This window comes from Agelaius tricolor, unplaced genomic scaffold (genome assembly GCF_023055355.1).
Source record: "Agelaius tricolor isolate 1412-34295 unplaced genomic scaffold, bAgeTri1.0.p SCAF_1, whole genome shotgun sequence".
Classification (NCBI taxonomy): domain Eukaryota; kingdom Metazoa; phylum Chordata; class Aves; order Passeriformes; family Icteridae; genus Agelaius; species Agelaius tricolor.
This window is the reverse complement of record NW_027269261.1, coordinates 37264766-37280320: the sequence shown is the minus strand read 5'-3', so window position 1 is coordinate 37280320 and position 15555 is coordinate 37264766. Positions and strand designations below refer to the sequence as shown.

Genomic DNA, 15555 nt, shown 5'->3' with positions numbered 1-15555 from the left:
CAGAAGCTGTAAATTGCTAGATGGAGCAGTGTAAGGCCAGGACAAAGGCAGTATTTCCCTGTGAGGGTTTGAGGAGAAGCAGAGTCGTAACTTCTTATACACAGTTTCAGCAAAAACTTGAGCTTAAAAATCCAGCCAATAAATCTCTGAGAGTTTAATGACCCCAGACTGGTGCTGCAAGTTCTTCTAGGTTTGTTGCTTTATTTGCCTTGTTATTTTTTGCAATGAGAGTGAGATAGAAAAGTTACTGCTTGGGTATGTGTTTCTCTCCCAGAGAGACAAGAGGTTCATGTAAAGAGCATCTGAAAACAATGCCTTATTTTTTAGAACTCCATGTAGCATTATTATGTACAGATAATAAGTCCATGCAGATTTTTTGAATAGAGAATGTAGTGGCAGTCTCTTTAGACAGTCCATGATCTGGAAGTGTAATACTATCTAGAAATTAGGTCATATCCCTAAAAGTGCATCTCTAAAAGTGAGAAACTGGTGCTGAGCTGCCTGAGTCCATTTTGAGCTGTGCTGTTTAGGCTGATGCACTTTGTGCTCTCCCTCTCTCTCTTTGTGCCTCTCTCCCACAAGGCACTAAGGCATCCCTTAGTGCCTTGCTAAGGGATGTAGCTGCAGCACAACATAGCAGTGGAGCCAAGTCACAGGTTTGGGACCAGTTCACAGCTGGGTGTGACAGAGCTCCTGTCCCATTTTTTTCCATCCTTTCTGACAAGGGTGTGATTCAGCTTGTCAAAGGCTGTAGTGCTATGGGATGGGTAGATGCTGGTTTCTCTGGCTGTAGATGTTTTTCACCCCTGGCTGAAGAGATCACAGGTTGGTCCTCTTCAAAACTTTGTATCAAGTCTTAATGGTACCTGCTGCAGTCACTCAGGAAAGAGTTCAGAAGTAATTCTGCAGTAGTTGGAGATAGACATTAATGACATCAGTCTGGCAAGCCCACCTCTTGTGAAAAACTTAGTTTTGGAAGGAGTTTATTTACTGTGCATATATTGGAATCTGCCTTCGTGCCAGTGATGCCATATCTGTCAGCATAAACAGATGTATTTGAATAAAAATACCTTTCATGCAAAATAACAAGTAAAGAACCTTCCCTTGTTACTAATTTCTTTCATAAGTGATAATGGGATTGGGATTGTTTTTTCCTTCAGAACTTGCTTTCAGAAGTTCAGATCTCCATACATAATTTGATTCTTAAAGAAATGCTTTTAATATTTTCTGAACTTGTTCTGATACTTTTGTCAGTGACCATTCCTATCAGTATGGTTTTACAGATGCAGTCCCCAGGAACTTAATTTCTAGAAGCTGTTCACTTTCTTAATAAATTGCTGTTTGCTACCTGTACTGTTCATGGAAGCAAATGAAAATACATATCTGTTTCTAAGACGTGAATCTATTACTTACAGTAAAAGTAGATGTCTCAAATACTGCCAAAGATATATGTCTCAAATACTGCCAAAGATATATTTAATTACTACTTTTATTGTCTGGCTGTATATCAGGCAGTTCCTTTCAGCTGCTTTTATTTAGTAAAGACTTGTACTTAATAATGTACTTCACGATGGATTGTAGATAAGCCCAAGTTTTGTTGTGTACCTTTTCCTCCAGTTGTGCATGCTGGGAACTGCTGTCCCAGAGGGACTGCATGAGAATTCCAGGGTGATATTCTCATGGAGTTTTGGGGTATGACAGTGTTTGGGCATATTGCAATGACTTTTTGTTCCCCCATGAGCTGTATATCAGTCCTGGATTTTTTTTTCAAGTGGGTTTCTATTCATCATCCAGAGCAAGTAACGAAGTTTGAGAGGATGAGTGGTTTTTTTTCAAGCCGGCCCAATTAATGAAATGTTAAATCAAAGGATTGTGTCAAAGTGGTGTCACAGCAGCAGTACAGTGAATGCCACTGTACCTTTCTCTCCCTTTTCCAGTCTTCAGATCATTTTGTGCTAGTATGAAGATGCATGTAGCCACACTCATTGCCTGTAGGTCGATTTGTCAGTGAATCATCCTGGCATAATCCACCATGGCCACAAAATAATGCGTGAAATTTAAGAGGACAGTCAAAGTAAGAAAAATCCTCTCTAGATATGTAATCCAAAGGTTTTTTTTTTTATGTTGAAGTTAAGAAATTAAATCTTAAATTCTTAAGTACTTAGCTCTCTGTCAGAATGCTGTAGATGAAACCCAGAGTTAATGAGATGACAAAAAAGCTGGGCAGAGATTAGAAAACAAAAACAAAAACCTAATCGGTTTTTGACAGAAAGAGCTTTAAAATATTTGTGTTTTGTTTTTAACGAAAAAGAGATTCTGAGATATAACTCCTTTGAAAAAATATTACACAATTGAAGCAAAACTTCTCAAGTATTGCTTGTATTAGTCTGAGAGTGAGACAGTTGTAGTGTTTTCAAGATACTTTGGAGGGGTTTTTTCACTTGTTTTACAATGTGAATTTTCTGGTCTCTTCAGCTTTTGGATGAGAAAGTCATGAGATGTCCAATTCTAATTATGCAATTACATAATCCATGTTTAATGATAACCTGTTTCAGCATGTCACACAGCATGCTAGTCCTTCTTTGACTGTGGATGCTTTCTGGTAGATTTTAATTTCATGCAGCCTTTTTCTTGGACACTTTCATTGTTACTCTTTTCCTGCACTCTCAGAATGAGAAAGCTAAAATCTTTAGTTATCTTCAGTTACATCTGGATAACAGAGGTCTGTTTACTCCTGCACATTGCTCTCATTGTCTTGGGTTTGGCTCTGCTTTGCACCAAAAGATTTCAATGTGTTGTTATTAAAAGGTACTAGACTGTATGTTAAACTACAGACCAGTTGGAAACTGGAATAGCTTTTTTTTTCCCCTGGAGAAAAGGAAAACTCGGTGTAAGACTGTCAGCACATAAAGATGTTACTGTCCATCTCCACAGAAGGTTTTTTTCAGAACAGGAGAACTGTCTTCCAATGTGTCTCAACAAAAACCCAATTCATAGAAAAACTCAAATGTAGATGCCTTCTAAGAGATGGAAGAAAAAGTGTTGTGTATATCATTCTTTGCTTTATTGCATCCCTATTGTTGTTAGAATAATCTCATGCTATTAAAGAATAAAATAAGAAGCTTACACTGTATAAACCAAACTGAGCTCTTGTTTTCCTTCAATTACATTGGATTAGTAAATTAGAGTAGATTAGTAAAATCCTTCTACACTAAGAAGCTTAAAAATGGAGGCAGATAATTGATTTTTTTAAAAAGTAATTTCATACTTGTATTTTACATTGAGAGTAGTGTGCCTGAAGTAGATTTTGTCTTGTTTTTTAGTTTTGAGTTTGAGCTAACAACCCAACTGTAGTAGGAAAAGAAGGGAGTTGTTAGTGAGGGACAGAGTCATTTTGCACTGACAAGGGTTTGGCCTTTGTTTTCAGGATTTACTTTCAGCACTGAAGCCAGGCTTCACTATGAATTCAGTTTTGCAGTAACAAATGATGTGGTGAGTTTCTGGGAGCTGAATGAGACCAAACCATATTTATCTCTCATAGCTAGAGAGGTTTCAAAACCAAGAGCAAATCTGTCCTGTGTAATAAGTCCTTCTTAGGTGGGTCAAGAGGTTCCACAATAAAGGTTCACACATGCATTTTTATTAGTTATTGCGAAACTCTAGAGCAGAAAGCCTGAAATACAACAGGCTACACATGAAAATGCTTCTTAGTCACATTTGTGACAAAAAATAGGAAAGTTTTATTGCTGTCATTGCGCTGAGAGTTCGTACCATGATGCACAACTGATTTCAGTGTCAGGAAAATGAATCATTCCCTGGTAATTTTGTGACATCAGGAAAATAGTGTATCTAAGGATGTGTTCAAATAAACTCTTTTGCAGCACTTCATGTGTTCTAAACAGTGAATGCTTTTCCTATAGCAGCTGCTTGTGACTGCTCTTTTAGTTTATCTGCCATCAGCCTTTGCAGATGGTTTTACTGCTCTCACCCAGTCCTGAGCTGCACAGTTTTCTCAGTGCTGGAAGTTCAGCTACAGTCTTGTTCAGCAGAACTTCCATGTTCTATTCCTCACATCTGCACGTTTCCATAGCATCCAGCTATGGCTGTGGTGTGTCATTGTCTCTCTGCCTTTGAACGGGGGCCATTCATGGCTGCATTCAGCCCTCCTGCTGCAGGAGGTCTCTCACACACAGTTTACCTGTTCTCAGCCAAAGGGCATATATTGCTCATTGTTTATAAAATGTGTATCTGCCTGGTTGTTTCCTCAGATTTAGGGGGCAGTTGTTGATTCCCAGTGAGCTGAAAAAGGTACCCATTCTGCAGCCATTTGACTCCTAGGAAGTCCCAGGTGTATTCTGTCAGAAGCTGTCGTACTGCACCTGATGAGGAAGGAGGCAAGGGTGGATGGAGAGCAAACGTTTCCATTCTGCAGGTGCAGTTCCTGAAAGAGTCACTGGTTATTTGGCTTCTGAAAACCTTCATGTTCAATATTCAATTGTCATTTTTACCTTGGTGACAGCTCAAACTGTGGTGCTATTGCTGATGACTTACTTAAATATTCTCCTTGTCTGAGAGAAAATTACTTATTTCCATTGTATCACAACAGTAAACACATAACCTGTTTTTCTTCTTGTAGTTTCTGCAGTCTATGATTCTACCCTTAATTTTAGAAATAATGAAAATCCAACATTGCTGGGAGTTCTAAATGGAAAGAAATATCATGCAGATTTATATGTAAGGCAAGTAATCCATATTTTAATTCCTTTTAAGCAGGAGTGTGTACTTGAAATCACACTTGGTCAAATAAGGGAATGTTTTCAAGTGGATAACAGAAAAGCATATCTCTACCAACCTGGCTTCACAGAACTTCAGATAAAAATTCATATGAGCTGGGTAGTGTTTCTGGTAAAATTCTGTGATTATAAGTATGTGAGGAGTCCATAAATGTCTAGAGAACTTTTTGTTTATTATTTTTTACTCATTTGTATGTTAGCTCAGCAGCAGCACTGGGGTCTCTTTTGAATCACTTGGCCAGAATACCAAACACAACCTAAGTGTTCAGGTGGAGTTGCTTTATACCTGTCTCTGGCACAGGAGTTCCAGAGACAGTTCCAGTTCCTCTGGTGGAGGTCAAGCTCAGACTTTGCTGTCTGGTGGTGTCATTGTTGATATATTTGGCAGCTGTGCCCTCCCTACCAAGAAGGGGGTTGTTTAGTGGAAAAAACATTACCTGGATTCCTTTTCATTAAGGTTTCTTTAAATTACGAATACCCTAATGGCTTCCCATGATCTTAATAGGAAAGAGCCAATTCCCAGATGAGGTTCTTCCAGCAGCACCTGTGCTACAGGCACTCAGAGCATGTGATGATGTAGGATTGGAGCATGAACCTAAAAGTGATGCTGCAAGTGATCAGGAGTTCATCATAACCCCTTAAGAGCTATTATGGACCAGCAAGCTCGTCCAGTTCCTTTATCCTGGATAGCAATATGAAGTGGAATGGGGTGACCTTTTCTTTCTACTTCTCCTGTTCTGCCTGTTTGAAAAAGTATTTTTTTCAGAACTGTTTTTGTCCAAGGGTAAAAAGAAAGTTTGTCTTGATTCCTCTTCCCCCGTGGTAGCTCAGCCTGGTGTCCTCATGTTTGGTGTACATGGCCTGGCTGGATGGTGTTCACAGAGCCCTGCCTGTGGGGGTCGGCTCCAGCAGAGCAGAGGGGTTCCTCTTGCTGTGTCTCCCTTTGCACCATTCCAGCCTGCTGCAACTCAGTCTGGCATAGCATGGAAATTGCTGTTCTCAGCTCAGGATAGCTGCTTACACATACACACAGGTTTACCCTGCCTGTAATAGGAAAAGCTGTTACAGGCAGGGTAAACCTCATGGCTAAATTTGTTTTGGCAATTAGTTGGGGACTATCACAGATTCCTTCAAAATCTCCTCCATATTTGCTTGTTGAAGTGCTGTAGGTGTTGCACAAGTTAAAAAAAGGTGGAAAATGTGATGAGTCTCCTGTCAGATAATCTGTCTGTATAATGTGAGTGCTGTTCAGGAAAGTCAAAGTATTTAATATTCTTCAATTTCTCTTGTTTACTGTTGGCAGGCGGATTCCACTAGAGGATGTCCCAGAAGATGAGCAGGAATGTTCTACCTGGCTCCACAAACTGTATCAAGAAAAGGTTGGATTTTTTTTGTCAAGACAGCACTTACAAGCCACTAGTTATTTTTAGTGCTAATAGACCTTTCCAATGTGTAGTGTCCTAATTTGGAGGCTGGGAGTGAGTTGGTTGGTTTGGCTTTCAGGGTAAGTGCTCTGTTCCTCTACATACAAACTTGATCCTGTGCTGCCAGTCATGACTGCTTTTGTTTTCTACATAGAGCAACAGGAAGAAAGCTTAAACAAGACTTTTTAGAGCAGTTTAAGCCTCTTCTTTAGAAAGTTGCATAAGGATACAAAACTCAAAATTGTCTTACTGCCTTCTGATTGGTGGAAAGACCTTCTTCCCCTAGAAGACACCTTCTAAATCAAGAAGCAGTTTGTGGGCTAAATAAGATCTATTCTTTAGTGTAGTAAAATTTTTGTCCCTTTTTTACCCTGCCTTTTTTACCAAGGCAGACATCCAGCATTAAAAGAACAGGCTGATAAATTGTTTTCACACTATGGGTTAAGAGGGCATGCATTTAAGATTCCTAATTTCATAGGATGGGGAGAGAATAATAATGATTGTGTTTGTAGATGCCCAGTGGTTTGGGGTTTTTTTTCTTTTTTTTTCCTTTGCAAATGCTTTCATATGAATCCTCCATCTTTCAGAATCTGTTTCTTCTGGGCTGTTTTTATGAATGTTGGAGATAGTTGTTGGGGGATGTGCTTTTTGAATGCACACAGCACTCCCATTTCAGTCAGCAGGAGTCATAGGTATGCACGGCATGAGGGCCTGGCAGCTTACTTTACTTGAATACCTTGATCAAAGTTATGTATTCAGACTGGAATGCAGCAGTGCTATGGATTTAGAAATTACAGAATATATCTATGCTCTGGTTTCCTCTCACTGGGACAGCAAAATTCTGCTGTGCCATTTGTCGTGCTCTTCCCAGGACACCACGTTAGCATTTCTGTATCGACAGTGCCCTGGCAGTTCTCAGAGTCAAACCATGCCTGTTTCTGCTGCATTTCATAGCTCCTCTAAGCAGCTTGCTTACAGGAATGTGGAAAGTAAATGTGTCTTGAGACCTCACTTGTAGGTCTACTCCCCTTGCCTCTGATCCCCCTTCTCAGAGTTTGTGCCCTTAACACCCGACTCAGGCACAGCCCCAGCACCTTTGCAGAAAAGGAGGCTGTTACCCACGGGCCCATGTACATGTAAATGGTCCTTCTGCTCAGCATTGCACAAGTCCACTTTCTGCTATCATGACTTTGTAGCCCTGTTTCATGTCCCTGAGAACTATTCAGACATTTGCAAGACAAGGGCATAAGTGTGAATGTGGTGATTGTTTTCCTCAATCCTTTATTACAGAGTTGTAGTAATTCACTCCAGGATTTTTCTGTTATTCCCTCTTTGGCAAACACTCAGTTGCTTCTAGTGCTAACAGAGGGTACATCTATCCTTCATAATATTACATTGTACAATATATCATAGTATTCTTCATGACAACTTCATTTGCTGGTTGGTTAAGTCTCTGGTTTCCTATTTAAGTACAGGAGTGAAGTTTTGCATCCAAGAGTGAATTGTGCTGTGTTCAGTTTTCCATTCCACTAAAACCTTTTTTGGTTATGTGAATGTTTTTGATTGATTAAGGCTGAGGGGAGCTGTTGGTTTGTTTGTTTGTGTTTTGGTTTGGGATTTTTTGTGATGATTTTCATTTTTTGCTGAAGGCAGCATGTTTCTCTTTCTCTAGCTCTTTTACTTTAGTGAAACTTACTTCATTGCAATCATTCCTGGTTTACTGAAGCCCTTGTCTTTGTAAAATCACACTGGCTGAATATAGAGCAGGGACAACTTCTTCCAGAGTTCTGAGATGATGAAAGCCCACCTGCAGGGTAAAAATACAATTTTTTTTTCACCATTCTGCCCTGCATCTTAAAAAGATAACGGGGTCTTAGGTCAGATAATGAACAGCAGTGCCTCCCAGGTGCTGTTTCCAAAAATTAATTCTGTTTCAGGTCATCTTCAGAGTCAGAAAATATTTGTGATATAATGTAAAAATTTGTTATTCAAAGGGCAGTAATTCATTGCAAGGTACACACTCATCCCCTGCTTTGTCTGTTTTGCTTGCAGCATTTCACTTGCTGTTTCAAAGTCAGACAAGCTGTGCATGCTACTGGAAAGCAGAGATCCTATTTTAACACACATTATGTTTCCCTGTGCTGTTGCTTATTCTCAATAATTTTAATAATTTTGCAGGAGTTTCTCAAGACTCACATACAATGTGCTGAATTATGCTGTAGTAGCACGATTCAGTGGCTGGAGAGTGCCACAGGTACTGAGGTCAAGGCCTGTGCACTCAAGGTGATCAGGATTGCAGAGCTATTGGAATGAGTAATGAAACCAGCAGTTACTGGACATGGAGGGACATGATTTTTTTTTTTTAATTTATTTATTTCCCCATACTGACATTAGTAAAGGAATGAGAGTCTTTGAGAAAAGCTTATTCCTTTGTTTTTTCCTCATAGTCTGCTCTCACCTACAAGTACCTCAATCTGAGATACTTCTCTGTGGGAGCCTGTTGTGTTTATGTTCTTGCTACTTTTTTTTGGCTTAGTCACTGCTACAAACACAGTTGAACAGAGTCCTGCCAGATAAACAGTGGCATTGTGCTGCTGCTCTAAACCAAACACCATTCTCCCTCCTTTTCCAGGCTTACAGTAAGTACTGTGTCCATATGCCTCTTCCTCGCTGGGGGTAGATTTTGTCCTTCCACATATGGCCAGCACTGTATCAGTTGGTTCCAAATTATGACAGAAGTTCAATTTGGGTTGCACATTGCCTTCTCTTTTTATTTCTTTTACTGTTTTTTTAACTGCCATTGCTAGAAAGGCTCCCTTTGACTTTACCAAGGACTGGGTTGAGGATCTTTTTGCCAGGTCTGAAGAGGCAGTATGTAGTAATCACAGCTCTGCTAGTCCTTTCATGCTTGTTTTCTTTTTTTGCCTCATGATAGCCTCAGTGCCTGAAGTAGAAGTTCTGTTTGAAAATCTTAATTTTCATTAAAAAGAGAGCAAGCTTCTAATTCTTCTTGCTTGTAAAAGAAGCTTGGAAAACAGGGTCTGAAAATATATACAGAAATGTCCTAGGGAATCAGCAAAGCCTGACTGAAGAGGAGAAGTGTACAGAACTCCAGTGTTTGGGAACAAAGAATATATTTTTGGATCCTCATTCTTTGTGGGCTTTCTTTGGATCCTCATTCTTTGTGGTCTTCCTCACGAAGGGGCAGCAGCTTCCCTCTGCTGTCAGACCTCCTGTGGGAATGGAGAGGAGGAATCCAGTCAGCCTCTCACAAGGAGATGGATGTTCCCTGATTTGCCCTCACTGCATTACCTCACTGTCTGAAGTAACTTAAATGTGCTGGGGGCAACAGAGGGAGTATGTTTCCGTGTTGGAATGTGATACCTGCGTGGATGGAATTCATTACAAAGCAAAAAGAAGCTCTGTGGGCAGAGGAATGAAAGGAACCTAATGTGAGGAAGGTGATTTTGGGAAACAGTGAGGCATATCATCTATTTAAAGTCTGTCTTGTTGCTGGGTATCGTAGGCACCCTCACAAAAGCTTTCAGGACAGATGAACCCATCGATGCCTTTTGCAAGTGAATGAAGGTGTTTAAGGGTAAGAAGCTGTGACTGAAGAGCTGTTCCCCACAACAGTGGGAAATGTGATGGAGCTGTTGGCCTTGACATTGTTTTGCCTTTTGTATTTGTGTTCCATCTGTCTCAAGCCTCCCAGTGAGGTGTGTTCAGTGGTTTTGCTGCCCCTCATGCCATGCAGAGCCAACAAAGAAAACCCTGCTGTGCTTGTTTCAAGGGAGCCTCTCCTGCTCTCTGTAGTAGCAGGCCCTCTAATGGCAGTGCCAGCAGTAGTCAGGAATTCTTCACATTCCTGGGTAATACCAGCATTTGGAAACCTAACTGTAAGTAGTCAGTTTTCTGATGATGAGTAGCTCTGTGTTCTAAAGCAGTCCTCACTGCACTGTGAAGAAAACCCCATACACTGTGAACTCTGTTGAAGATGGCCCAGTAATTGGCCACAGTGATCCCACTACAGTCCAGCTCACATGAGTAAAACACTTACAATTTTTGTAATCTCAATAAAGAGAGGGCAGTGCTTTAATTACTGCATAATCCCATAAAAGCTGAATGTTCATTTTGAAATAGACAAAGTGGTAACAGCTTGTAATTGCTCAAGTTGCTATCAAGTAAGTAAAGAACTGTTTGTGTCAACTGGAGTGCAAGTGTAAAATCATAGCATAGTAGAAAAAAATAGTCTTTTGGTTGATTCATCTTGGCTTTCTTAAAAGTTTTAGAAACCAAAAATCCTTTCTTTAAAGAAATATCATACTTCATTCTGATTAAATTAAATTTTTTGTGTCAATCTAATGCTGACTTCATTATTCAGCCAGTTTTTTGTGATAACACAGATAATTAGCAGATTAATAATCTTTGCTTTTAACAAAGAGGGAGGGGTTTTTTTTCCCCTACCCACTTTTGATATCTTGGATTGGTGAGATCAGTAAAGGCAATGCTATTCACCCCTGTGGGCTATAGAGGAAGGTATGAATTCAAAGTTTCCCGTGCTTTAAAAAACAGCTGCTATAAAACAGAAAAAAGCAATCCCCACCCCATTATCCTCCTTGTGTTATACTTAAAGGTCAAGTCATACGCTCAAAGCCAGTGAGAGATTTTGTGCTGTTGACACACTAAACTGCCTCTAGGGAGGTTCAGCACCCAAACTTCCTTCCACAGGCATCATGGAAACAAGGTAAACAAGACTACATCCCTGGGACAAAGGCAGGAAGGGGTGGTGTTCTTTGGAGTGTGGGACAAAATTATGCCTGCTCACCCTTTCTGACAGGTTTATGGGTGCTGTTTGAGAGCAGCCATTGGAGGAAACAAGAGGGAACAGGGGATGCTGCTGAGTATATGGAGCCCAGACACTTCCCTGGCTTACCTGCAGTGCTTGGGCAGTGGCTGTGGCTCCTGCAGGAGGTTCAGCAGTGATGCCTGCACTGCTGCAGGAGTGTATATCCCATCATCCCTCCTGTTTGCCTAGGCTGCTATGCTCTCCAGGTATGGCATTTTTCAGGCTGCTCTGTGTAGGAGAAAGAAAGTATTCACACATCAGTGTATGCTCCCGTGCTCCCCCTTTCTTTTTTTTTCTTTTTTTTTTTTGACTCTGTGTTCATTGACTTCAAAGTACAAGCTTTCCAGCCATCAGCTGTTCTTTGATCTTCCCCTGTGGTTACAAGCCTCCAGAAGGAGGAACATCAAAGGCAGGGATGGCTAGTTTTGTTGGCAGATGAGGATGTAATTGTTGCCCTCCTTTGTTCTCCTAGGATGCATTCCAGGAGGAATATTACCGCACAGGAACCTACCCAGCAGTCCCGACAGTACCACCCCGTCGGCCATGGACACTTTTGAACTGGCTTTTCTGGGCCTTATTGCTGCTATATCCTTTGTTCCAGCTGCTCATCAACATGATCAACAGTGGATCATCACTGACACTGGCTAGTTTTGCATTTGTCATTATAATAGGTGAGTTTTCGGATAGAAAATGATCACTTACAGTGTAACTGTCCAATAGGATTTACTGAGGTTTGCTAAATATAAAGATGACTAGTGAATTCAACAACCTATCTAATATGTCCACTCTAGCCTGGACTAAGTTAAATATATTCTTTTTTTTGTTTATTTTTAATAGTTGTACTTTTTTTTGTAAGAACTGCATGCAAATTTTTCTGTTTCTGTAGAATTCAAACAGTGACTTCTCAGTTGGTTGCCTACAAAAGGCTTTCTTTTCTTGTGTTTTGTGTTGATGTGTTCTACTTAAAATGCTTAGAAGAAAGGCACAAGGATAATTTATTCTTCGAGAATGCTTCTGTCTAATCATAGTCTGATGTGTCATGCACTGGTAATCCACCAGTTCATGATTTAAGCACAGCCTGTTGTGGCCATGTACTCTGATGTATGCAGCACAGGGCATGGACTGTCACTGTAGGTGATTCCTACAGTTCCTCTGGCAGTTCTGAACTGCCTTGGTTCCTATTTCAACTAGTATGGTATTTAAGACAAGGAAGAAAAACAAAACAAGGAGCTGGCCCAGAGAAAGGGAGAGAGATCTTACCTGGTGTTCTTCATGGAAGCAGGAACCAGTTTAGCAAATTGCATCATATCTGGGTGTCTGTGATTGAGTGCTGGTTTGAAGAAAAAGTTCCCTTCCAGAATAAGCCATACATTTTTAAAACAAATACTGTCTGTTATTGCTCTGACCATCACAGGTATTCATTACTTCATCACCTTCACATCTGTGTATATTACAAACAACCTTAGAAAAAGAAACAGAACTTCACAGTCTTCTTGGCTCTGAGAGAACTTGGATACAGAGCTGACTTAAAAAGCCATGTCCAGAATAGCAATACAGAGGAGATAAGAAAATGTGGAGCATTTTCTTGTCTCAGAAGTGAATCTTTGCTCTCTACTCAGGAAATTGTTCCTAGCACATAATATTTCTTTGCATTCTCAGAAGTCCACCTCTTGAGCTAGATTGATCAAGATTAACTAACATCCTTTTAGCCATCTGTGAAGAGTTTGATGTGCTAGACAACCAGTACTCTTTTTCAGAAACTGTCCACCAAAACAAATGCTGCATTAAGCTCCTGTTGATGCTTCTTATAGAGGTAGTTGGAGGAGGAACAATTTGTATGTACATGCAGGCAGGAAATTTCCTTCATGATGCTTTGAGCCAGAAGAAGGAAAACAAGCAAGGATAAGATCCAGCATAATTGTTGATATATTAGGTGGGCAGGGTAGAGGAAAAAAGAACGGAATCCTGAGCTCTTGTCTTCATCTGGAATAATTGTTGGTGCTTGTTACCCTGGAAATGCTTTGTGTAAAATGTATAAGAATTCCTCAGGACAGCAACTACAACTTAAAAGCCTCTTTTTCCACCCACCTTGCTTGTTGGAAGTCACAAGCAGTGCCCCCTTCCCCTTCTCTGACTGGTGAAGAGGATGGGAGTGCAGAGGGAGCATGTGGTTGGGGTGTGCTGGGAATGGGAGGCAGTGGCTTCCAATCCCTGTCACTTGCAGAGAGAGGTGAATCAGCCTCCCCTGTGCTCCTTTGCAAAGTGGGCACACAGCAGGGTGGGATGAGGTGTGACACCATTGTAAGTGCCACTGCCTGGCAGTTTGCTGAAGAGGACATTTGTTCTGCCTCTGGAAGAAATGCTGGCATAGTCTGTTTGGCTTTTGGAATGATGGCCTAATGGTGCACTGAAGTGTAGCTACTGCAGAATGGTTTGAATTTGTCATCTTTCCTTCAGCATTTTTCTCTTAATTCAGTTTCTCCCCTCAGCAGACTGGTTGGTTGGGTGCCATTGCAAAGTGCTTCATGCCTTGTGTACCTTCCACAGAGAGCCTCACACCATTATTCAGGGTTTCTGGAGTTTAACCTCAGGGCCCACTGCTTTACTGCTTGACTGTAGCATTTGTGATGGTTTTGGATGTAGCCCTTTGTAATTTAGCTGAGTGACACCACACCCCTCACCATGCACCCTAAGCCTAATACAATCTTGCTATTAGTGACCTAGGTCACCTCTTTTCTTTATCAAGAAGTGAAAGAACGAACCTGTAAAGGAAAAAAGCTATGATGCTACCAAGAATAGACAGCAAGAACGACTTTCCTTTCATTTCTTTCCCCTTTTCTTGTTCCCCATTTATCTTTATTCTGCTTCTAGGCACAAGGAAAGGTTAATAAGCAGGCTGCTCTGAGTGTGCTCTTGACTGCAGTGATAATCCAAAGGATTTATTCTCAGATTATCTGTAATACTGGATCTACCAGAAGGCTCCAGCAGCCTGCAAGAACAGCCAGTGCATAGTAAAGCAGGGAGGACTGTGTTTGCTGTCTTTACAGTGGGAGTGGTAATTGGTACCTGGTACAGTGTAAAAGGAAGGTTTTTCTGCAGACTGGAGGGATTTATCAGATGACAAAATCAGCTCTTTCCATTGCTCCTAGCAGACCTTTTCTCACTGTTTATAACTGAAGCACACAGGTACTGGTTTGGTTTTTTCCTCTGGCACTTTGACAGCTCACCTGATACTCCAGAATCAGGAACTTTACTGCGGTCCCCAATAGCTCATTGTAGTAGATTGCTGTTTTTAAAGGTGGGTTTCAGTACCTGATACAGTGCAGATAAGCACAAAATAAACCTTTTGTGACAGAGCAGAGTAACTAGGAGGTCCTTTCACCAGGTACCCTCTGCACTGTTTCTAGATTGTCATTTGTCCTTTGGATAGTTTCTGCTTATTGTGTTGCTCTCCAGTAAAACACTGACTGGCTTTTAAGGAACTGGCTGTTCATGTGGAAAGAGCTTGAAGAAAAATGCTCCACTTGAGCTGGAGTGGAAGGACTGTAATCCCTCAGACCTAGCTCTGAGGTCTAAGAATGAATAACCCATGTATGTACAGCTCTGCTTGGTTCAGCTCAAACTCTTTCAGCCTTAAATAAATGGCATTTCTTTATACTGTGAATGCTGTCCCCTCATGCTTTGCTGTGCAGCAGTTTGGCTGTTTATACTCCCAAAAGTCATCACCCTGTGTTCATACCTTACTGCTGCTCTGGGACTGGGAGCACTTTGTGAAACTGCTTAAATCAATACAAGGCAGTTCCTGCTCCAGAGGATAAATGCTCAAGTAGTTTGAGGAACAAAAGTGTTTTGAAAACCAGCTTTAGTTTCACAGGACACATGGCTAGAGATTTAGGTACTTAGCTCAAAACAACTATTTAAAAATTGGTGCTGATATTTTGGTGCTGAAGCATAGGCATGTCTGTCAAATGTCAGTCTCTGTATGTGACAGCAGCTTCTTTTTTTCTCCTCCTCCTGCTTCCCCAGTCTCATTTGGCTTCAAAGAACCAAATGTTGGGTGGCCTTTCATGTTTTGATAACTTGTGTTGAGGACACCCACCCTTCATGCTCTAGAAGTAATTTATTGTAAAGCTGACAACAGCAGTTAAAAGGGGAGTGTATGCAGAAGATGAGAGGGTTTATAAGGGAGCAGCAGCTATTCCATGTTTCATGCTAGAAGCACGGTGGCATCTGGGCTGATGGCACAGGGCCAGCAGCTCCATAGCAGTTCTAGGGGAGAGAAGCATTCCCTCTGCACTGAGTGCCAGTAGGGATGAGCCAGCTGGGATTCCTGGGAGCTGCTGTGTGTGTACTGTGCTCTGTGGGTGGGATCATACTGCAGCCCTGGGGACATCACAGTGTCCAGGAGCAGAGTGTGCAGCACAGGGCTGGAGCACGCTGTGACCTGGGCAGCGAGGCTGGCACTGCCTGCAGGCTGAGCTGAATGGAA

The 15555-nt window shown here is 41.2% G+C and overlaps 1 protein-coding gene across 3 annotated transcripts in view; it reads left to right on the top strand.

Annotated features, from left to right (window-relative positions):
- The window catches only part of AGPAT4 (1-acylglycerol-3-phosphate O-acyltransferase 4), a 71942-nt gene that overhangs the window by 51001 nt on the left and 5386 nt on the right, over positions 1–15555 (top strand). For all 3 annotated transcript variants that reach the window (XM_071430397.1, XM_071430389.1, XM_071430379.1), the window contains 3 exons: positions 4637–4739; positions 6097–6172; positions 11539–11737. In XM_071430397.1, coding sequence (XP_071286498.1) covers positions 4637–4739; positions 6097–6172; positions 11539–11737 — 378 coding nt within the window. The remainder of the gene's footprint in view (positions 1–4636; positions 4740–6096; positions 6173–11538; positions 11738–15555) is intronic.